Source organism: Bos mutus, chromosome 11 (assembly GCF_027580195.1).
Source record: "Bos mutus isolate GX-2022 chromosome 11, NWIPB_WYAK_1.1, whole genome shotgun sequence".
NCBI classification, from domain to species: Eukaryota; Metazoa; Chordata; class Mammalia; order Artiodactyla; family Bovidae; genus Bos; species Bos mutus.
This window is the reverse complement of record NC_091627.1, coordinates 38,157,300-38,181,562: the sequence shown is the minus strand read 5'-3', so window position 1 is coordinate 38,181,562 and position 24,263 is coordinate 38,157,300. Positions and strand designations below refer to the sequence as shown.

Sequence of the window (24,263 nt, the reverse complement as noted above, 5' to 3'; positions counted from 1 at the left end):
TCCATCCATGGGATTTTCCAGGCAAGAGTACTGGTGTGGGGTGCCATTGCCTTCTCCAACGCCATTCCCTTCTCCAGGGGATCTTAAAAGGAAAAACGGGGGAGCCAGGGATAGGATTTCACTTTGAACTATCCTATCCCTGGGCTCCCCCGCTTTTCCTTTTAAGATCCCCTGGAGAAGGGAATGGCAACCAACTCCAGTATTCTTGCCTGCAGAATCCCATGGACAGAGGAGCCTGGCAGGCTACAGCCCATGCGGTCGCAAAGAGTCGGACGCGACTGAGCGACTGTCACTGTCACTGTCAGTGCCATTTACGCATTCATCCCATATCCAGCAGTTCCGAACCTAGTAATCACTCGGTAAAGTATTTCTTGCACCCCTGGTCTGTTTTTGGCAGTGATTAGCTGTGACCATTGTTTGAGCGAGAGCGATTGTAGGGACAGAAGAGGGCACAGCTGAAGAAATTAAAAGCTGGGGTGAGCCTCCCCTGGGGCCTTTGGTATCTCCCTGAAGCAGGGTGAGTTGCGGGGGGTGGGGTAGGGCCGGCTTGGAGTACCCAGACCACCCGGTTGGGAAATCCAAGAGGGAAGTGTGGCCCTGGGGTGTCAGGGGCCTGCGCTGAGGAGTGGGGGTAGGGTGGGAGCGGACCTGGGCGGGGCTTTGAGGGGTGAGGCCAGCCAGGGGGCGGGGCGGGCGGAGAGCGCAGACTCAAATGCGGGTGGCATCCTGGCGCTCCAGTCCGACCGCAGCGCTTGGAGAGCCATGGACCCTGCAGCTCCTGGGCTCGCGTGCTCGATTCTGCGGCTGGGGCTGGGGCTGTTGCTGCTGTGCAGCTGGTGGTACCCTGGGAGAGCCGAGCCGCGGGCCCCGCCGGAGAAGATCGGTAGGCGAGGAAGAGGCGGCGCGCTGCGGGGTTGGCGAGAGCGCGCCCTGCGCCGGGAGGTCACTACCAGCTGCTGCAGGCCGGGCGCCCCTGGCGCCCGCTGAGTCGCGCGGAACCAGCCCGCTGCGAATGTGGTGCTCTTCCCAGTTCGCGCCTCCGAACCGCTTTCAGTGCCCCAGGGAACGCCCTTTCTCGGGCGTGGAGACATGCCCACTTGAGAAATGGGCAGTGGAGGTGGGGTTGACCCAGACCAGTCCGCAGGCGGGCGCCCGGCGTCCCTGCAGCCCCTGTCTCGGGGGTCTGGGGCTCCAAGGAAGCAAAGGCCCCTCCCTCGGCCTTCCCTTGCTGCACTTGTTCAGAGGCCGGTCCTCTGGCTGCTCAGGGAGCGACTGGCCGATTCCGCTTTGCAGATGAGAGGCGCATGCGGGCACAGCACGCCGAGCAGCGCGAACAGGCTGACCGCGCTGACCGCGTGTGCTTCCCGTGATGGGCTGGGGGTGTACCCCTCCGCCGTCTGCTTTGTTGAAGTCGGCTGGCTTGCAGAGCAAGTACTTTACCTAGGACGACTACCCAGCGGAAACAGTCACTCTTTTAGTTTGATTGGTTTTGGTGGTTTGCTCCCTGTTTATTTTGTTTTGCTTTTTTGTTGTTTATTTTTATTCCTTTTTAACCCATTTTCTTTGGGATCATTAAGCTATTTACATTAACGAGAGAACAAATCTAGGCAAAAATGGCGGCCACTTTATTTAAAATGCGTGCTGGAAAGGCCCCACCTCCTCTGTTCCCATGCATTGGGCACAAAGGAGCGTGTGCGGGCCGCTTGGTGCCTCCGCAAAGAACTGTGAGAGCCTGGGGCATCTGGCTGTGGGGAAAAAAATGTAACAATCTACTACTACTGTTGTCTGGGGGCAGTGTCTGTCCAGATTTAGAGTTGCTTCTGTCTTCACTGCAACTGTCCCTTGCCTCCCCCTCCCCAGGCTTCCCTAAATTGTCGATAACTGCTTTAGGTAATGTCGGTTGTTGATTTACGGCGGTTCAAAAACAAACATGCGAAGCTGGTAAGAGAAAAAACCCTGTTCCTTTTTTTCCCCACCGTAGCGGTTATTGGAGCTGGAATTGGTGGCACTTCAGCAGCCTATTATCTGCGGCAGAAATTTGGGAAAGATGTGAAGATTGACGTGTTCGAAAAAGGAAAGGTGGGAGGCCGTCTGGCCACCTTGAATGTGCAGGGGCAAGAATTTGAGTCAGGAGGTTCTATCATCCATCCTTTAAATCTGCACATGAAGCGTTTTGTCAAGGATCTGGGTATGTAATTTGGTCTGAGAGCAAAGCAGACTTCAAAGTGCATGGATATTGTTATCAGATAGGGAACTGAAACTTTTCTGCCTTATTAATTGTCTTTTACAGTGAAGCTGGTAAAACTGCTTTCCTTACTTTCCTACTAGCAATTGGCACTGCCTTAGGAGCTGCTCTGCTGTAATGGGACACTACAGTATATCTTCAGTTATCTGGAATTACAGCCATGGGGCGTGGGTTGGGGATGGTTGCTGTTGTTGATTCTTATATATTCTGGGTTTGTGTTAAAGAATCAAAGAGTGGTTTGAGTTAGCAAAACCTAGCATGCCCATTTTATAGCTGGGGAAATGAGGCTCAGAGAGTTGAGGTGTCTGACTTAAGGTCACTCACAGCTGTAGGGGCAAACGTGTGCCTGGAACTTGGGACATCTGACTGCTTTGCTACCAGGAGAGGTATTGGACAGGTTGTGGGGAATGCCTGGGGGGGCCTCTGTAGGCTCCCTCCTTGGGGAATATTGTGTAATTTTGGCCTCCTTCCAGTTATGAGAAGTGTTGAGTTACCTAGAATAGGATTTGCACAGGAATGGAAATCCTGTTTTCCTTAGCTGCTTTCCACATTTCCTGTGGATGCTTCCAGGGCCTCTTCGCTCCACAAGGGCAAGTGTGTGCCAGGAGCAATTTATGCTGATTTTAAGATGAATTCAGCTGTCCTTTGGCTTTTTCTTTTGCCTTTTTTAGTCTTTTGAGACTAAATATAGCCAGTTTCTAATTTTGATACAGCTGCAATGATCATCCAACTCATCTTTAAGGGAATCTGCTTTTGGACAGTGTGATGTCTAGAGTATCACACACTGTTCTAAAGATAGAGCTCTGTTAACATGTCTCCTGAGAACTGGGGGAAGCCCAGATTCACTTATTTCAGAATGTCCCCCATAGCTTCAGATTACCTTCTCTCATTTGATCAGTACAGAAACCATTGACTTAGTTACCCTTTCTTTGTTTTTGCAGGTCTCTCTGCTGTTCAGAGCCCTAGTGGCCTAGTGGGGGTGTATAATGGAGAGACTCTGGTATATGAGGAGAGCAGCTGGTTTATAATTAACATGATTAAACTAATTTGGCACTATGGATTTCAATCCCTCCGAATGCACATGTGGGTAGAGGATATATTAGACAAGTTTATGAGGTAATTTTTTCTCTTCCATTTAACCTAAGACCTTTTATTAAATAATCTGTAGGAATTACAGTTTTTGGGAACAGTGCTCTACCTAACCACAAAGCCTATTTGTAAGGTCGTTAGGAAAAATGTTTTGTATATGATATGCAGGGCCTTTATCCACTTGGAACGTGAAAGGGTCATTTATTTTTGCTTCTGAAAACATATTTTGTAAAAGCTTATTTAATACTAACTCTTTGAAGTCTTAGGACAGCTCTCTGAGGTAGATACCGTTACTAGCTGCTTCTTGTAGGATACTGGAAGGTGGAGGCATAGAGAGGTTTTAGGTATGCAAGTCCACCTGCCTAGTACCTGGTGGAGCTGGAATTCTTACCCAGGCAATCTGGCTCCAGAGTCCTCCCTCTTAATCTCTGAACTGTTTTAGTGTTGTGTGTAGATGGATAAGGTGATATATACAAGAGCTTGTAGAAAACTTAAATGAGCTTTATTTAACTGTGACATGATGTTTCAGTGAGCTAGCAGCCTGAAATAGCATATCAGTTCTGTGCCCCAAGAATTTAAATTAAGGTATTGTATTCCCACACTGTCCTGCATAGTGAGAATATAGGTGCCTATTTTCCTTCTGTTTTTCTGTATTTTCAAAAAGTCCTTTACGTATGAATATGCATTCTTTTGGTAAGTAAGAAAAATAACATAAAGTAACCAGTCTAGAGCCTTCCCTGGTGGACTAGTGGTTAAGACTCCACACTTCCAATGCTGGGGGCGCACATTTGATCCCGGTTGGGGAACTAGGATGCCACATGCTCTACAGCTCAGCCAAGAGAATATTAAAACAAAATGAAAACCATTCTGACTTTGAAAACTATAGCTTATTTTTTAAAAAATCTTTTTATTTTGTATTGGGGTATAGCCGTTTAACAATGTTGTGATAGTTTCAGGTAGACAGCGAAGGGACTCAACTGTACATATACATGTATGATATAACCTTTTTTTTTTTTAGGTTGTTGGCATGTGCTAACTTTTATGCTGGTTTACAGTTTTAGATCTCGGAGAAATGCAGCTTGTAAGAGTTGAATAGGATAAATATAGTTTCTGTAACTTGTAGTAGTTGGAGATTTCTTTCTTTTTAAGCATCATTCTGAGGTCAATTCCTTGAACATCTCTCCAGTTACTGGAAAGATCAGCTATAGTGCAGGTTGTTCTAACGTAGTCATTCATTCGTTTATTCATTCACCAAATGTTGAGTGCTTAGTTTGTGCCAGGCAGTATTCTGGGTCTTAAAGATGTAGACCCTAGAACATACCCCTGCCCTTAAAGAATATATGTTCTAGTAGAGAAACAAGCAGTTCACTAGGAAAATGTATAGAATTTGTGTAGAGCCAATCACTTTTTAGAGAAAGGTGGCATGTTGCTACATCCTCAACAGGAAAATCAAGTTCACGTGGCCTGAGATACAGCCTCGCCTGTGTGAATCAGTTTTCTTGACATGTAGAGAATTGCCTTTTGAGAAATTAAGAAATCACTTTTGAAGTGAATTTATTGTGTTACAGAACTGTGAAAAAGGCCCAAGGAGGGGATACATAGACTATACTATTTTTTTAAAACGTGAAGGGCGGGATAAGGGGGTGAGAGGGAGGTTCAAAAGGGAGGGGATATATGTATATGTACTTACAGCTGATTCACGTTGTTGTACAGCAGAAACCAACCCAACATTGTAAACCAGTTATCCTCTGAATTAAAAAAAATTTTTTTTATTGAAGTATAGTGATTTACAATGTTGTGTTAATTTCTGCTGTACAACGAAATGGTTTATTAATACACATATACATTCTTTTCTAATATTCTTTTCCATTATGACTTATCACAAGGTTTTGCATATAGTGGGGTTTCCTGGTGGCTTAGATAGTAAAGAATCTATCTTCCTGGGTTGGGAAGATCCCCTGGAGAAGGGAATGACAACCTGCTCTAGTATTCTTGCCTGGAGAATCCCATGGACAGAGGAGCCTGGCAGGCTACAGTCCATGGGGTCACACGGAGTCAGACACAACTGAGTGACTAAGCACATACACATACATTGCATATAGTTCCCTCAATATTATACTATTTTTGATTTATAAAACAATTCCAAAACATGGAATTATGCAACCCTGCCCCGCCATATATTTTTGATACTTGATTATAGAGTGCTGACCGTTACGTTGTTTAAAGGGCCATGCATTTCTGTTCCTTTCTATAAGAACATGCAGATCTTATTTTGATAATTTTATCACATCCATCATACCCTGTTGGACAAACGGCAAGTATTGAGCCATCATGTGCCAGTTGCTAAATAGTGAAATACTGCTGGTCTTATGAAATAGCTTCTGCCTGCATGTTTTCTCTTCCCCAGGAATCTTTTTCCTTGCCCTCAGCAGGGAGTCTTGACTCAGTTCCAGGGCTATAATCAGTCTGCTTTCTGTTTAATGCTGCTGTTGTTCAGTCACTAAATCATTTCCGACTATTTGCAACCCCATGAACTGCTGCATGCCAGGCTTCCCTGTCCTTCACTATTACCCAGAGTTTGCTCAGACTCATGTCTGTTGAGTCAGTGATGCCATTGAACCATCTCATCCTCTGTCGCCCCTTTTTCTCTTGCCCTCAATCCAGTTGTTAAATGCTTGTAGTACCACCTATGTCACAAAAACCAGGATTAGGAGCCACAGAGGTTGCCAAAGAGGAGTCAGGAACAGTGAATTCCCTTACATTTCATTTTAAATTTTATCTACTGTTTTCAACTCCACGGTTTGTTTTTATTTTCTATTATTTATTTATCTTTATTAGCAGTCTATGTTTGTTCTAATCTACATTTCTTTGTTTGTGGCCAAGATGTGTGGCATGCAGGATCTTAGTTCCCCAACCAGGGATCGAACCTGTGTCCCTACATTGGGAACACAGAGTATTAACCACTGGACCACCAGGGAAGTCCCTAATCTATATTGTTTTCATACGTGCTTTAGTTCTTTAGATATGGCTTCCTTTACTTCTTTGAGCGTATTTATAGTTGCTGATTTAAAGTCTTTGTCTAGCAGGTCCAATGTCTGGATTTTCTTAAGGAGGATTTCTGTTGATTTTTGTTGTAAACTGGACATTTAAAATAATATTGAATAGTAACTCTGGACGTCAGAAATCCGCTCACCCCAGGGTTTGTTACTGTTGCTGTTTGTTTGTTAGTGACTGGAACTAATTCTGGAACTAATTCTATTCTTTGTCATGTTTGACTACTCAAGTGTGTGTGTGTGAGGATCGCTTGCAGTGCTCTGGCAGGTGGTTTATAGCTCTAGCCTTTACTTCTGGCTTGCTCAAAGCCTCAAGGTCAGCCGAAGGTGACAGATGAGGGCCTTCTCAGGTCTTTCCTGGGCATGTGACAGTCTTGTACATGGGCATGGCCTTCTAAGTCCCTAGAAATGAATTGGGGTTTTTCATTCCCCAGTATTTCTTTTTAAAATCTTCAGATAAGCCTCTTGTTACCCCACTTGGTATCACAAACTCAGGCAACAAAAGTTTTTGACAGATGTGCTCAGGATGGGCTGTTTGTATAGAGTGAGGTAAAAAAAGACAAGCCCTAATCTAAAAAGAAAAGGTTTCCCAGTGGTAAAGAGTCCTCCTGCCTATGCAGGAGACACAGGTTCGCTCCCTGGTTCAGAAAGATTCCCTGGAGAAGGAAATGGCAACCCATTCTTGCCATTCCAGTATTCTTGCTGGAATAATCCCATGGACAGGAGAGCCCGATGGGTTACAGTCCATAGGGTCTCAAAGAGTTGGACACGACTGAGCACGCACACATAAACAGTCTAAAAGACACAGCAAACTAGTGGCTATAACAAAAAAGAAGCAGACTCACAGATACAGGGAACAAATACAGATGCAGAGAACAAATACAGATACAGAGAACAAACTAGTGGTTACCAGTGGTGAGGGGGGAAGGACAATGTTGGGGTGGGGGCATAGAAAGTATAAAGTATTGGGTGTAAGATAGGCCGCAGGATGCATTGTGCAACATGGGGAATGTAGCCAGTATTTTGTAATTGTACGTGGAATTGTCCAGTTGCTCAGTCATGTCCAACTCTTTGCAACCCATGGACTGCAGCACGCTAGGCTTCCCCATCCTTCACTATCTCCTGGAGTTTGCTCAAACTCATGTCCATTGAGTCAACAATGCCACCCAGCCATCTCATCCTCTGTCGTCTGCTTCTCCCCTTGCCTTCAGTCCTTCCCAGCATCAGGGTCTTTTCCACTGAGTCAGCTCTTCGCATCAGGTGGCCAAAGTATTTGAGCTTCAGCTTCAGCATCAATCCTTCCAATGAACATTCCTGGTTGATTTCCTTTAGGATTGACTGGTTTGATCTTCTTGCAGTCCAAGGGACTCTCAGGAGTCTTCTCCAGCACCACAGTTCGAAAGCATCAGTTCTTCAGCACTCAGTCTTCCTTATGGTCCAACCCTCCCATCCGTACGTGACTACCAGAAAAACCATAGCTTTGACTGTGTGGACCTTTGTCGGCAAAGTGGTGTCTCTGCTTTTTAATATGCTAAGTTTGTCATAGTTTTTCTTCCAAGGAGTGAGCGTGTTGTAGTTTTATGGCTGCAGTCACCATCTGCAGTGATTTTGGAGCCCAGAATAATAGTCTGTCACTGTTCCCATTGTTTCCCCATCGATTTGCCATGAAGTGATGGGACTGGATGCCATGATCTTAGTTTTTTGAATGTTGAGTTTTAGGCCAGCTTTTTCACTCTTCTCTTTCACCTTCCTCTAGAGGCTCTTTAGTTCCTCTTCACTTTCTGCCATTAAGGTGGTGTCCTCTGCATATCTGAGGTTACTGATATTTCTCTTGGCAGTCTTGATTCCAGCTTTAACTTCATCCAGCCCAGCATTTCACATGGTGTACTGTGTATATAAGTTAAATAAACAGGGTGACGGTTACAGCCTTGATGAACTCCTTTCCCAATTTTGTAAATGGAGTATATCCTTTAAACATTTTAATCAAAAAAGAATAAGTCCTGACAAGGCAAATAGTGGCACTTCTCTGACAATGGGAATTTGGGGATGCCCTAAACATGTCTTATTGCCTCTGTGGCTGCCAGCTTGCTGGTTTCACAGATATTGTGGTTGCAAGGCTGCTGATTTTGAAGGCTACCTTGTTGCTAGCAAGATGGGAATGAGCTTAGGGATAGTTCAAATACCACAGCACTCATTTGTTCTTACAGTCAGCCATCTAAATATTCCTGGGATTTTAGCAAATGTTTGGTTTATTTACAGAGTTCCAAAAAAGTTGATGTTGACAGTGTTTGCCAGTGTTCTCACTGCTTTTATGTAGGGACAGATTTTTCTAAGGTTCTTACTCCATTTTGGAAGTCCTTCATCCCACCTCCACTACTTTTTTCTGTCTGTGCCTCCTCCTGCTCTCCTGGATCTCTCTGCTTCTCTGCCAGCTCCAAGTGTTTCCAGTCTTTTGGTTTACTTTCCTCCTTGATAAAAGAACCTGTCTGCCAGTACAGGAGATTTAAGAGACATGGGTTCAATCCCTGGGCCAGGAAGATCCCCTGGAGTAGGGCACAGCAACCCACTCCATTACTCTTGCCTGGAGAATCCCACCAACAGAGGAGCCTGAAAGATTACAGGCCATAGGATCCCCAAGAGTCAGATACAACTGAAGCAATTTAGCACAAACTGTTGGTAAGATGCTTGTGTTTATTTTATTGCCTGTTGTCCTATCTAAAACAAAAGCTCTGTTATGGCAGCGATTTTTCTTTCTGTGTTGTATTGACCTCTGTATCTTTAGCATCTAGAACAGTGTCTGGCTCAAACTGATGCTCCATATTCTAACACATAACAAATATTAAAAAATTATATAAAAAAGAGAATCTAGAGGCAGATAAATCAGTTATTCATGTTAGTAGTTTGAATATAAATGGAGAAGGCAATGGCACCCCACTCCAGTACTCTTGCATGGCAAATCCCATGGACGGAGGAGCCTAGTAGGCTGCAGTCCATGGGATAGCTACTAGTCAGACACGACTGAGCGATTTCACTTTCATGCATTGGAGAAGGAAATGGCAACCCACTCCAGTGTCCTTGCCTGGAGAATCCCAGGGACGGGGGAGCCTGGTGGGGTGCCGTCTATGGGGTTGCACAGAGTCTGACACGACTGAAGTGACTTAGTAGCAGCAGCAGCAGCAGTTTGAATATAAAGCTTCGCTTAAGATCAGGGAGATTAGAAATAACAGGAAGGATGTTAGGAAGGTTGATAAGCTTCCCTTCTTAAGTGGATGAAGCAGAAAGGAGAAATGAAATGTTTAAAACTAAATGAACTGAGGATGATGTGTAGGATGTTAGGAGTAACCCATTGTTTTGGTTGGAATTGGGGGTAGGAGGAGAGGATCAAGCCTAATGGAAAGGTAGTTTAATTTTAGACATGTCTAAGTGTGCTGGAAGATGAATGAGAACAAGACATACCCACTTCCTGAAAGGTGATCCCAGTGACCATATTCATGCAGAAGAGTGAATTCAAAGGACGGTGGACTTCCTCCAGAGGAGATAGAGGGAAATGGAGGCCAGGAGCCTTTGGGATACCTGGGAAAGATGCATCTCACAGGATCGGTAGGGACTCGTCCGAAAGAAACAGGAAAGCCACTTGGAGTCTTAGGCTGCTGTTTTCCTTCTTTGTGTGTACCCTCCCCACTATCTGCTGTCTAATGGCCATTTCTCTTCTATTCAAAAGGATCTACCGCTACCAGTCTCATGACTATGCCTTCAGTAGCGTAGAAAAGTTACTGCATTCCCTAGGAGGGGACGACTATCTTGGATTATTTAACCGGTCACTTCTTGAAACCTTGCAGAAAGCAGGCTTCTCTGAGAAGTTCCTTGATGAAATTATTACTCCCGTCATGAGGGTAAATTATGGCCAAACCACAAACATCAATGGCTTTGTAGGTAAGTCAGGACTTGAATAGTTAACAGACATTAGTTGACAGTGTGGTTTACCTAATGCTTTGGTGGCTCCTTACTTTAGGCCATGATTTGGAGATGACTACCTTCCTTTGTGAAACCTCAGACACAATGAAAATGTTGGCAAAATTGTGCATGTGTAGATGAACACTTCTATGGGAACAGTCTTTGGTTTTTATTAGTTGAATGGTCCTTACCTGGGGGGAACTTTGCTCTGAGGGTCATTTGGCAATGTCTAGATTTGGAGCCCGATGCAGCTACTTGGGAAGGGAGAGTGGGTAGAGGGCCCCTTACAGAGTCAGAATTAATATGTTTTGTCCTGCCACCGACAGGGGCAGTGTCAATGTCCGGTACTGATCCTGGCCTTTGGGCAGTAAAAGGTGGCAATAAACTTGTTTGCTCAAGGCTCCTTCAGGCTTCCAGAAGCAATCTTGTGTCAGGCTTAGTAATGTCCATAGAGGAGAAAACAAGAACCAAGCAGACAGGTAAGCTTGAACTCCTATTTTATTGTTTCTAATTTCCCCTGCAGAAAATAATTGCTCAGGGAGAAAAACCTGTTTCTCCGTCTCTCACTCAGTTCCAAATGATGAAATTTTAAATTGGAGGTTAGGTGTTGTGTGTCATGTGGAAATAGATACACATGTGCTCAAGTACAGTGGCATGACTTTTTGGATTTAAAAAAAGAATTTCATCCTCAAAAGTAAACATTTCATATTTTGTACCTATTGACAGGTTTTATTTCCATTCCAAGTAGAAAACTGGCCTCAGTGTAATACAAATGCAGGGGCCAGTTATCTTAAGGGATAAAACTTGTTTGCTGCTGCTGCTGAGTCACTTCAGTCGTGTCTGACTCTGTGCGACCCCATAGATGGCAGCCCACCAGGCTCTCCCGTCCCTGGGATTCTCCAGGCAAGAACACTGGAGTGGGTTGCCATTTCCTTCTCCAATGCATGAAAGTGAAAAGTGAAAGTGAAGTCACTCAGTCATGTCCAACTCTAGCGACCCCATGGACTACAGCCTACCAGGCTCCTCCGTCCATGGCATTTTCCAGGCAAAAGTACTGGAGTGGGGTGCCATTGCCTTCTCCAAAACTTGTTTAAGTCCTTAGAATTATGGAGAAACTATTAAGGTATAGAATTATTTTTAGAAGGTATAAAATATAGTATGTTAGAAACACTTTAAAAAAATGCTTTTTTATTTCCTCTAGGAAATCCCTCAAAGGTGTATGAAGTGGTCTACCAAACTGGATCTGAGACCCATTCAGACTTCTATGACATTGTCCTGGTGGCCACTCCATTGAATCGGAAAATGTCCAATATAAATTTTCTCAACTTCGATCCTCCAATTGAGGAATTCCATCAACACTACGAACCTTTAGTGACAACTTTAATTAAAGGGGAGTTGAATTCAACTGTCTTTAGCTCAAGAGCCTTAAATGAGTTTCATCTTGGTACAGTCTTAACCACTGATAATCCAGATTTATTCATTAACAGCATTGGGCTTGTGTCCCCTGTAGAAGAAGACAATAATCCTCAGCCAAAAGCAGATACAGCACATGTCTGGAAGATCTTTTCTGCAGCAGCACTTACTAAAGAACAAATTTTAAAGCTCTTTGTGTCCTACGATTATGCTGTGAAGCAGTCATGGCTTGCATACCCTCATTATACACCTCCAGAGAAATGCCCCTCCATCATACTCCACGATCAACTTTATTACCTCAACGGCATAGAGTTTGCAGCAAGTGCCATGGAAATGAGTGCCATTGCAGGCTACAATGCTGCTCTCCTCGCCTATCACCGCTGGAATGGGAACACACACATGATTGACCAAGAGGACTTATATGAGAGACTTAAAACAGAACTATGAAACACCACTCTCTCCTTTATCCCTCTCCTGGTTCCAAATGGAATATCACTGGCAAAAAAAAAAAAAAAGAACGTAGTCTGAACAGAGATGATTTTGAATCAGATATTTCACCATTATCATCATTTAACAAAATAATTCCAGTGAGTCATGAGAAACGCAAGGTTCTAATTAAGCATGAAGGTAAAACTATTGCATCTTCAAAATTGAACTCTTTCTTGAATATCCATCAGCAGCATTTCGCAAACTTGTCTGATCATAAGAATCACCTGGAGTTTGTTAGACATATGAATTCTCTAGCTCCTCTGGAGGTTCTGATTTAATAGGTCTGGGATGGGGCCCTGGATTTTGAACGAAACTTTAAAGCATTTTAAGCTGAGCCCTTGAGGAAGACTTACCTTTTAGTTCAGGGCTAGTTCATTTGCGCTTCACGGTTGGATGTGATCTTCATTCAGGTAAAATTACCATGGTAACTGGTATCTTATGCCTGGCTTTAGTAACTTAATTTTGCAAAGGACATATGCCCATGCTTGAAGCCTTGACTTTCAGAATGTTCTTTTGATTGCTTCTGTCTCTATTTCATTAGGAGTGAAGTTCAGAAGTCTTAGTGTAGTATAAAGATGTCACACAAAAATCTCAAGTAAAATGAAAAGCAAGTATAGGCTATTGATTTAAGAAATTTCTTAAATTTGTCTTCTATTATCAAACCCTCACCTGAGGAGCTTTGAAAAATGGTGATAGAGCCCCACAACAGAGATTGGTTTAATGGACTAAGGATAGGACCTGAGCTTTTTGTAGCTTTTTAGAGTTCCTAACGTACAACTGGGGTTTAGAGTCACTGATGTGGGGGTTTATGATGTTTTCAAAGGGTTTTTAGTGCCTTAAAAGTCCCAAGAAACTCAATCCATTATCAAAGCAAATCCATGTTGCAAAGGATTTCTCTCTGTGAGAACTCTAGTAGTCTTGGTAGTAAGAAGCATTGACAGTCTCACAGCAGAGGCAACTTAGATGACTGTAGAGCCTCTGGCACGAGAATATATTCAGACCCCACACTTGATCAGATCCACTTTGTGTTCAAACTGTTAAATGCTTCTGAAGGTACTGTAGCATTTTGATTGAGAAATTGGTTGTTGAAATCTTGTTCTGAGGCGGTGGTTCGGCTGTACATTGCAGTCACCTGTAGGACTGCTTCCTGAATGATTCCAGGATGTAGCTAAACTTGAGACCCAGTTCTCCACCTGTACAAAGATCATGAGTGTTCTTATAGTCACTGGAAAGGACAAAACAAGTAAAAACTTGTGAATTCTAAAAGTAACTGAACTGCAACCAAGTTAACATATATTGTCTTTTTAAAAAAGTACTCCTCCAGATTATAGCACTTGCTCCTTTTAGCAAAAAGAACATTGATTCTTAAAGCAATTGATTCTCTACAATTGTGAATATAAATATGCTGATAAAATTGCCAAGATATTTGATGTAGAGGCAGGAATTAAGTTTGTCAGAGTTAGCTTTTTACTATTTTTATTCTTAACAAGTATGTTAAGAGGCATTCCTACTTTTTTCCTTTTGTGGTTTTAAAAAAGACAGTAGGTAGAGTATACCACTGTTGTATATATGCTAAAAGTGGGTGAATTCTAGTGGAATAATTTCTAACATCTGCAGACTTGTTTTGCAATGGCAAATATTTTTAGAACACCAGTTTTAAATATTGCTGTTGTATCAAACCCAACTCTGATTGTTTTCCAACAAGGCATCTGAAGTTGTTAAAGAGCAAAAAGGTTATCCATATAGTAAGCGTATTAATTTTAATGCCACTAACAGAATTCAAAAAGACTTAACTGGAAGACAGATCTGTCAGGGCCCATTATTCCAGGAGGCTACTCAAGTGAAATTTTTACAGAAGAGACTGGTAAAGATTATGCACAGGCTGAAGGAAGGCCAAGTCCTGCGCCCGTGTTACTGGAAGGCTTGTTAAAACGTGGCTGGCCTCACCCCTAGAATGTTGCAGTAGGAGTGGAGCAGCATACGAAAGACTGCATTTCTGTTATGTTCCTATGTGATGCTGCCAGTTAGGAGCCACACTTAGAAATTCTACCAGTTCTAAAATTCAACTTTATGTGGTTGCAGTGTTAGGGAAGGTTTAAAGAGGAGAATGGAAAAATAAAAATGTATGGCCTTCACATCAACTCTAGTTTGATCCCTCTAGCTATATTTTTTCTGTAAACATTTCCTATAAATAGGGAATACCATTTTACATACTTGTTTACAAGTACCTTACATACTGTGTATACCCCACTCTCTAGTTTTAAAGTGATTCATGATTTGTAGGCTTTCTACCAGATCACAAAAATAAACTTAAGCATTTGCTTGATAGATTTTTTTTTTAAAGTTAGGTTTATGACACGTTTGTGATATTCTCTTACTGGAGTTTGTGCACCATAAAATTTACAAACTAGGTGAGTATATTATGGGCAGCATTATCACCATCTTCTACCCCACAAAGAACCACAATGCACTGGAATGTTTTCCTCCGGAATTGTATTTCTACTCTTGTATTCAAAAATTTTTCCCACTTATGTTCAAAATAAAACAAAGACATCATTACTTCCTGTGTTTTACTTCTGTTCCACTATATGGTTGACCCTTAAAACACTGGGGGGTTATGGACGCTGACCCTGAGCCATCAGCTCTCTGCATATGCAGTTCCTCTTTTCAGTCTGGAATCCGTGGATTCAGCCGTGGATGGTGTAGTACTGTAGTATTTACTACTGGAAAAAACCAGTATATAAGTGGACCTGCACAGTTTAACCCATGTTGTTTGAGTGAAACTGTACTTGGAATGTAGATGTATGTGAAAAAGTCAGAGTCTGTCCAAGTTATTGCAACAACTTTGAAAATTCCAGTTAATGTTTTAGAAGAAACCCATTCAGGTTTGCAGCTTCTTTAATTTTGTTCAGTAGTAAAAGATATGGGAAAAGGGTATCTTGCCAATGTTTCATATTTAATAAGATTTTTCTATTTTAACGCATTAAAAACCTCTGAACTAATCAGTCTCAACCAATAACAGGTCATGACAGAAAAAAATCAGAATAAGAGCAGATATTCTAAGTTGAGAACAGCTAAGAAAGCATTTTTGGCTATTACAAAAGTTTATTTAACAAAAAAGTAAGAAAATGTACACAACCCAATTTTTCTGGTAGTAAAATGTGGAGAGGGGACACATGGAAGCGTTGATTTCTCTGGTGAACACAGCCATTGTTCATACTCGTTCCAAGGCTTCTAACATGATGATACTATTTCCTCGTATTACCTAAGAAAAAATGAATTTGAAAAGAACACTATTCAATAGATGTATCGATGATTTAAAGGATTTTCATCACCTAATTAATGGTTTTATTAAATGTCAGTTTGTGAGGCTTTTTTCCCCCTAGTCAGTGTGTCTGAGTGCTCAGATGCTCAGTTGTGACCGACTCTCTGCGACCCTATGGATTATAACCCACCAGGTTCCTCTGTCCATGGGGTTTTCCAGGCAAGAATACTGGAGTGAGTTGCCATTTCCTACTCCTGGGGATCTTCTATAAAAGAAGGTAAGTCAGGATACTCATGAAGCATAGGCGAAATGGCTGATAAAATGGGATAGGAAAGTCAAACTGGAAGGGGACTGTGAAAATAAGGAGCCCCTGGTGGACTGTAGGTAATACAACCACAAATCAGTTAAATAGAGCCAGACAGGTGAAAGGACAGGATGGGGCATCCTGAGTGAGATTTGGGGCTTTGCTAGTAGCTCCGCTGGTAAAGAATCCACCTGCAATGCAGAAGACCCTGGTTCCATTCCTGGGTCAGGAAGATCTGCAGGAGAAGGGATAGGCTACCCACTCCAGTATTCATGGACTTCCTTGGTGGCTCAGCTGGTAAAGAATCCACCTACAATGTGGGAGACCTGGGCTCAACCCCTGGGTTGGGAAGATCCCCTGGAGAAGGGAACGTCTATCCACTCCAGTATTCTGGCCTGGAGAATTCCACGGACTGTATAGTTCATGGGGTCACAAAGAGTCGACATGGGGTCACAAAGAGTCGGACACGACTGAGTGACTTTCACTGAGTAAGATTCAAAGTAGAGCTATGCTGGGAGGCAGCTGGCATAGCTGGAACTTGTTCCTTTCTCCTCTCATTCTACTTGCTTTATTTATTACACACAGTGTTATATACTGTCTTCCTCACTCAAGTGTCATTTCTGTGAGGGCAAGGACTTGCTTGGTGCATCTACTCAGCGCCTAAAGCAGTGGCAGGCTCACAAAAGGCTCAATTAAGCAAACAGATGACCTGCATCTGATTACTGCACATGACAGACTGGGAAGGACCATGACAGGTGGGAAAGTGTTGGGGAGCCTGGCAGAGACAAACAGCAATGCTTATGGTGAGAAAGTGGCAAAGAATTACAGAGCTGCACTGAAAATGACAATGGAAACCAAAAGAAGCTACAGACTCTCACTCTTCTTAACAAATTAGGAAAAGAAATGAAGAAACCTAAACAACATGATTCCTAGTTTTCAAGAGTTTTAAACTGCTGGCTTATTTGCAAGAGAAGATGAACATGACTTCTCACCAATCAAAACTTAAAAACCAAGAAGCCTTCTTCCTAGTTCCTTCCTAAACCTGTCCATTTGTGACTTTCCCCAGAAGTGGAGGGTGGTGAAGAGAAGTTATTTCAGATAACTAAGATTTTTAGATCTAAGGGCTTTTTCTTTTTGGCATTATTAAAAAAAAAATAAAACTGCCACTTTCCTCAATGTTTTCTAAAATGGTATCACACACTTCTTTGCCTTCTCATATAAGACACAGGAATTAAGGCTCGTCTGCTTCACAGGGCTCTTCCTCTTTTCCCACTGTGTTGGATGCCCTATATTCCAGATCAAACTGGAACCCTGATCAGGTCCAGAATTCCATACTGCTCCTTGGATTGGGCTTGAGTACTAAGTTTGGCAAAGTGTTGCCCAGGCCTTTTCATGAAGGGGCACAACTGTCTAATAAAAAATACAAACCTAAATTGGAGCTACAGAAGCACAAAGCCAGTAAGAACTCCTGAAACATAGCATCAAAAACTACACAATTTTTACTATATTCTTAGGGGAACCTTGAAGTAGAGTGGAATCTTAAGGAAATAAGACAGAGGAGAAGCTACTGACTACTCTGGTTTTATTTCAGAAGAGGCTAATTGAGACATCATTAGGTAATTATCCACCTGAAAAATCCTGTATTAAGTAATTTCTTAAAAAACAAAAACAAAAAAACACCACTTCTTTTTATTTATTTGGTTGCACAGGTCTTAGTTGTGACTTTTGGGATCTAGTTCCCTGACCAGGAATTGAGCCTGGGCCCCATGCACTGGGAGCAGAGTCTGAGTCAGTGGATTGCCAGGGAAGTCGTGTAATAAATAGTTTCAATGGCCTCAGTGGGTCACTGATTGGACAAGGGAACAATGAAGCCAACTAAACTGTCTCTTTAGCCAAACAGCTTGTGAAAAAATAAAATAGTAACCATAGTTTCCCTTCTTTCCCTTAGAAAAACCATTCTTACATTTTCTTTAGGCTGTTTTTTAATTAAAGAAAATTGATATATTATCATTATTTCATTTTCAAAGTGTTAACTCGGCCATAAGAATTAGCACCTACTAATAGACTTATTTTAGTCACAGAACATGCATCAGAGATGGAAGAACAGACTGCCTATCACAGTAAGTTGGAGCTCACTATTTGAATGACTTGTTATGGCACTGCTTTTAACCAATTTCCATGTAAGGAAAATTAACCCCATCAAAATAAGGGAGAAAATTCTGAGAAACATAAATACCTTCACTAATAAAAATTCTGAAAAGTGCCACACATTCTCAAACTGCTTTTAACCAATTTCCATGTAAGGAAAATTAACCCCATCAAAATAAGGGAAAATTATGAGAAACATCAATACCTTCACTAATAAAAATTCTGAAAAGTGCCACACATTCTCAAAAGTTATTTCCTCAAATTAGAACTTTAAACATCAATTCCCTTTTTAATTCTTTTTATTTTTTTGGCGGATCTGTTGATATATGAACCAAAACCCTAATCCACCCTCTATCAGAATGAAGATTTCCTAATCTGTAAAAGGAAGGGCTAGAAGGAAATCTTGGGGTATTTTTAAAACTCTCTTTTATAAGAAAATGCAAATGATCTGCCAGACTTGTATTCATTTCAAGGGGACTGTACCTGAAGAGAAGGTCCATCTACGTGAAATGTGTGCAAGAGGCCAGGGAGACTCATATCTAGGGACTCCAAGTTGTTTTTCAAACCCTGACTGATTTGCTTTTCAAAATGCAATAATGGAAATATACTTGAAACAAGCAATAACACAAGCCTTGGAAAGGGTAATTAACCTTCTGTGAATGCATAAACACTGAAGTTTGATGAGTAGCAATCCTCAGCACACATTAAAATTACACAAGATCTTGTAACAGCACACACAAACACAAACTGCACCCTTAGACTGGAGAAGGCAATGGCACCCCACTCCAGTACTCCTGGCCTGGAAAATCCCATGGACGGAGGAGCCTGGTGGGCTGCAGTCCATGGGGTCGCTGAGGGTCGGACTCAACTGAGCGACTTCACTTTCACTTTTCACTTTCATGCATTGGAGAAGGAAATGGCAACCCACTCCAGTGTTCTTGCCTGGAGAATCCCAGGGATGGCGGAGCCTGGTAGGCTGCCGTCTATGGGGTCACACAGAGTCAGACACGACTGAAGTGACTTAGCAGCAGCAGCACCCTTAGAGATAGTTTCAACTGCTTTGAGGTGGACTCAGCATAATTGGGGAACCTGAAAACCCTCTATACTACTACTCTAATGAAGGGGCTTCCCTGGTGGCTCAGATGGTAAAGCATCTACCTGCAATGCAGGAGACCTGGGGGTTCAATCCCTGGGTCAGATGATTCCCTGGAGAAGGAAATGGCAACCCACTCCAGTAATCTTCCCTGGAAAATCCCATGGATGGAGAAGCCTGGCAGGCTACAGTCCGTGGGGTTGCAAAGAGTTGGACATGACTGAGTGACTTCACTATGGCTCTAATGAAGGAACAGTATGGGCCTCATCATAGAATAAAACACAAAAATAATTCCAACAGCTATTTCAAGTCCAAGGACCTCAGTGGATTCTGTGTAAGATTCAGATCTAACCTACAGGTAACTGGGGTATTACCACAGTTGAATAACCTCCATAAGTTAAACTAAAAGGAAGTTAAACTAAAAGGGGGTTGGAATATCTAATCTTGCCTGTAATTTGCCTAACTGCAGTTTAATCCAAGAGCTGGATAGAAGGGATGCTAATGTTTAATCCAAAAGAAAAATGAAATCTCTAAGAGAGATCTTGTATTTGTACTTACCACCATTCCAATATTGTTCTGTTGCCCACTAGTTGCCATCTCCACACATTCATCTATCACAAGATTCATAAAGGGATCAAATCCCCGCAATATTCCTTGGACATGTCTGCCACCATTTAATTTCACTATGTAAAAGGAAAAAGGAATTTAATAAAGCTGACCGTTAACTATCAACTAAACTACTCATTAAAAATCAAGTGAGAGAAAACCCTGATATATCTTTACTATATGCCAAGCACTGAGCTAAGCATTGTACATTTACCTCCACATTTAAACTTACAGGAATCCTATAAAGTAGAATCATCCTGACTTTTTATGAAGCAACTGAATTATAATATTTTTAAGTAACTGATTCAAGATTACACAGTTACTGTAGGGAATTCAAAATGAAGGCTGGAATTCAAACCGAAGGCTGCTTGTTTCTAAAGCCATGGTCTTAACCCCTACATACTTTGAGTTCTGTGCAGGTCAGATTTTTATTCCTTATCTGTTCTTTGTTTAAAGGAAAAAAGGTTACGTTTTCAAATATAAAATAGAAAATCATGTTAATTTTTACCAAAGTGAGAGAAAGCTTATATGAAATAAAAGTATGAAATACTGTGAAACTTACTAAATATCAGAAATTAAGAAAATAAAGCTATCTAGTTAGAATTCTGATAAACCTGCTTGCTTAAATGGATGTGAATTAGAGATCTGTGTGCTTTGAATTTTTATAAAGTTTCTCAAAACATTATTAATATAATAATAAAATATACTACCAAAGCAGATGTAAAAACTAATTTAATATTCAAAAAACACCTGAAAATAGAAAACCAAAAAGACTTACATGATAACTTCTTGTCCATAAATCTGAAAAAGCAAAAGGGGTAAAGATTATATAACTAATTTTAGATATTGTCAATGTAATCTGCTAAATTTATGTAACAGGAATAATTAAATTTAAAAAATTAAAAGCTTTGCACTGCTGTAAAGGATGAGAATGATGGGCTACCTCAGCTAGTACTTATACTGACTGAGCAATGTAACTTGTGAAGGGGAAGATAATGAAGAACGGAATGAGTCTAGAACATATTCAGTTCAGTTCAGTTCAGTCGCTCAGTCGTGTCCGACTCTTTGCGACCCCATGAATCGCAGCACGCCAGGCCTCCCTGTCCATCATCAACTCCCAGAGTACACTCAGACTCACGTCCATCGAGTCAGTGATGCCATCCAGCCATCTCATCCTCTGTGGTCCCCTTGTCCTCCTGCCCCCAATCCCTCCCAGCATCAGAGTCTTTTCCAATGAGTCAATTCTTCGCATGAGGTGGCCAAAGTACTGGAGTTTCAGTTTTAGCATCCTTCCTTCCAAAGAAATCTCAGGGCTGATCTCCTTCAGAATGGACTGGTTGGATCTCCTTGCAGTCCAAGGGACTCTCAAGAGTCTTCTCCAACACCACAGTTCAAAAGCATTAATTCTTCAGCGCTCAGCCTTCTTCACAATCCAACTCTCACATCCATACATGACCACAGGAAAAACCACAGCCTTGACTAGATGGACCTTTGTTGGCAAAGTAATGTCTCTGCTTTTGAATATGCTTTTGAAAAGTTGGTCATAACTTTCCTTCCAAGGAGTAAGCATCTTTTAATTTCATGGCTGCAGTCACCATCTGCAGTGATTTTGGAGCCCCCAAAAATAAAGTCTGTTTCCACTGTTTCCCCATCTATTTCCCACGTGAACTACAATAACATTCTTGTTGTTCAATACTGACCTAATTTTCAACAACAGGATTTACAAGCTTAAGAGAAAAACAAAGATTTGGTTATATTTTTGGTTATTTCCAAAACCAAACAAAGTTGTGAAGAAACCAGAAGGTAATCATACCATACCCAATCCAACAGGTATTTTATTCTATATTTGAGACAGTAAGTAGTGTTGTTTATTTAGTGTTAAACATCAATCTTAAGTGTTCAGGATATTCTTCAACATATAAGTTCACTTTGGCAAAATACATATTTTGAAGTTAAATAATTTGAATTAAGCAATAAAATTCCATATCAGCAGCATAGAATAATATGAAGACATGTAGTCAAACCAGTTTTTACCTCTTCCAGTTACAGGCTAAAAAATATGAATCTTCATTCAATTTTAATGTATATCATGGGAGAATTCAAAGATAAATAAGACAAAGGGCCAGACAGAAGTTGTAAGAAGAGACTTTTTTGCAATTACATGGACTGTAGCCTGCCAGCCTCCTCTGTCCATAGGATTTTCCAGGCAAGAATACTGGAGTGGGTTGCCATGATCTCCTCCAGGGGATCTTTCCAACTCAGGTATTGAACCCAACTCTCTTATGTCTCCTGCATTGGCAGGCAGGTTCCTTACCACTAGCACCACCTGGCAAGCCCATAAATTACATACATATAAATTAATAATAATTACCACCATTTAATAGAAGGGCAACTGAAGCTCAGAAAAGTTTAAATAAAATGTTAAGTCACACAGCACTGAAAAAGTCTGGTAAAATCAAATGGTCAGTTTGGCTGGAGAACACAGTATTCAACTATTAATGTGTGTAGAGTCTGGTGCCTGGAGTTCAGATGGAGGGCCCTGAATGCTGGATTAAGAAGTCTGCACTCTGTTATGCAGACAGCAATAAGTTACTGCAGCAGAACCAGCTGTGGGCATAACGACTGTGGCATATGTAAGTTAAATTATCATGCTATACGCCTTAAACCTACACAGTGCTGTATGTCAATTATATCTCAAGAAAACTGGAAGGAAAAAAAACAAAGACTACTCTGTCACCCATTTTTAAGAGCACTAGGAAGAATCTGGTTGGGCCAGGTATCTCCACCTCAGCATACTGACACTTGGGGCGGGATAATTCTGTTGTTGAGTGATGTCCAGTGCACTGTAGAACATTTGGCAGCAACCCTGGCCTCTACCTACTAGATTCCAGCAGAACCAGACTCTCATTCCTGCAGTTAAGAACCACTGAGTCATGCTAAACTAGGAGAAGGGTATATACACTTGTTAAAGATGGTATCTGTGAGAAATGTAAAGGAAGAAAAATACTAAAAGCCATTTTGGAGGTCGACCTGACAGGATTTCACAACTCATAAAATCTAGATAAGCAGAAAAAGGTGTTAAAACCAGTTTCGTCCTCTGAAATTCTCAAATAATGTCTTAATCAAAAGGAAGTCTTACAAGTAGAGAATGGTCCTTTGTTAAAAAATAATTTCACCAGTTCATGATGAATTCAGAAGACATTTTAAGATTTTACCAGCTCACTAACTGCAATTTCTCTTTTTCTTAATGTCAGGCGCTGTCTTAATTAACAGACTAACATATACACGGAGATTTTGCACAAAATATGTTTTCAATACAAGTGCATTTAAATGCAAAATCATTAAATTTGAACTTTCCCTTAAGTCTGACTTCTTTATGGGGCAAGCATAAATTAACTGTACATAAGGCAGACCAGGTGGCTGCCTCACAAACTGACCCCTGGATCAATTTTCCATCCTTGCTGCTAGCCAACTAATAAATGCAGAATTCTGGCATTACATAGTACAAAGACGACAGAGAAGTTACTCAGGAAACATGGAACTTGCTAAGTTCAGCCAAGAGTGTTTTAGGACGCTAAAACTTTAAACTGGGTGTTATCTACAGTAGGAATAACCTACTTGGAATCGATTTTACTGGGTTCAACCGCATTCCCCCACACACAACCTACCCTTCTCTAATTAGAAACATGAATATTCTCACACAGCTCTGTTAACAGAGTAGATATCACACGACATTCACGTTTAACCTACGAACAAGAAATCAAGAAAAAGGAATATAATTTCTAAGTTAAAGCTCAAAGAAACAGCTACAAATACAGTCTAAGATTAAGGTGGCTTTTCACTCCTCAGATCCTATCAAACATCCATCTCCCTGGTTCCTTTATACAATCACTCTCCAGCCACCTTATCGAAAACATGCTGCTACTCAAGATGTTCAACAAAGTGTGGCATTCGAGACCTTCAAGAAACGAGGGAGAGGGTCCGGGAGACAGAGCTGGGAGCTCGGGCACGGGAAGTAAGTCAGCAGATGGTTGCGCCTTGTTGGCTTTGGTAACCGTATCCACCCGGTCGAAATACTACTTTTGCGCGGGTCTCAGGCCCCTAAGCACGCGACACTGGCCCGGATCTCGGCGTCCGCGGCCCAGAAGACGCACGCCAGGCACACTCCTGGGAGGATGTAAGGAACTCAAGGCACACAGGGAAGCGGCCATTTGGGCGCGGGCCCCACGCATACTTACTTCTTCAACTCGGGAGGGTGTGCTTTGCTCATGTCTACTCCGCGAGCTCAAAGGAGCCTCCAAACGGAATTCGAGTGGGCCTCACGCTTCAGCAGCAGGCCCGGGGCTTTGCGTCTGACGTCACTGATCCCGTTAACCAATTGATGGTCGGTCGCTTTCCCGCTTTACCTCGCGATACTTAGGGAAAGCCTGCGTTTGTCGATCAGTCCCAAGCTTCCGGTTGTGTAGCTAGTGATTGGCTAGGACGGATTCCCCGTCATTCTTTTCTGTGGATTTTCCAGGTGGCGCTGCTGCTGTTAAGTCGCTTCAGCCGTCTCCGACTCTGTTCAACTCCATAGACGTCAGTCCGCCAGGCTCCCTCATCCC

General features: G+C 42.1%; 2 protein-coding genes across 2 annotated transcripts; one reads left to right on the top strand and one right to left on the bottom strand.

Annotated features, from left to right (window-relative positions):
• Positions 1-707: 707 nt before the first annotated feature.
• Positions 708-14,802, top strand: PCYOX1 (prenylcysteine oxidase 1). The gene is made up of 6 exons (XM_005893602.3): positions 708-883; positions 1,982-2,188; positions 3,187-3,361; positions 10,109-10,320; positions 10,668-10,820; positions 11,543-14,802. The coding sequence occupies exons 1-6, from the start codon at positions 763-765 to the stop codon at positions 12,199-12,201; spliced, it is 1,527 nt and encodes a 508-aa protein (XP_005893664.1). The 5' UTR covers positions 708-762; the 3' UTR covers positions 12,202-14,802.
• A 321-nt stretch (positions 14,803-15,123) lies between these two features.
• SNRPG (small nuclear ribonucleoprotein polypeptide G) lies at positions 15,124-24,017 on the bottom strand. Its single transcript, XM_005893603.3, has 4 exons — positions 23,898-24,017; positions 20,438-20,460; positions 19,612-19,736; positions 15,124-15,508 (listed from the first exon to the last, which is right to left on the bottom strand). Exons 1-4 carry the CDS (start codon positions 23,927-23,929, stop codon positions 15,458-15,460), a joined length of 231 nt encoding a protein of 76 aa, XP_005893665.1. The 5' UTR covers positions 23,930-24,017; the 3' UTR covers positions 15,124-15,457.
• Positions 24,018-24,263: the final 246 nt, after the last annotated feature.

Bases quoted from the DNA above. Each gene is read 5' to 3' on its own strand.
- PCYOX1 (XM_005893602.3), top strand. From the start codon at position 763: ATGGACCCTGCAGCTCCTGGGCTCGCGTGCTCGATTCTGCGGCTGGGG. The intron at 10,321-10,667 runs GTAAGTCAGGAC...TGCCACCGACAG, and splicing joins AAACATCAATGGCTTTGTAG to GGGCAGTGTCAATGTCCGGT. The intron at 10,821-11,542 runs GTAAGCTTGAAC...TATTTCCTCTAG, and splicing joins AACAAGAACCAAGCAGACAG to GAAATCCCTCAAAGGTGTAT.
- SNRPG (XM_005893603.3), bottom strand. From the start codon at position 23,929: ATGAGCAAAGCACACCCTCCCGAGTTGAAGAA. The intron at 20,461-23,897 runs GTAAGTATGCGT...TTGCTTTTTCAG, and splicing joins CACCCTCCCGAGTTGAAGAA to ATTTATGGACAAGAAGTTAT. The intron at 15,509-19,611 runs GTAAGTACAAAT...ATTTTTTCTTAG, and splicing joins AGAACAATATTGGAATGGTG to GTAATACGAGGAAATAGTAT.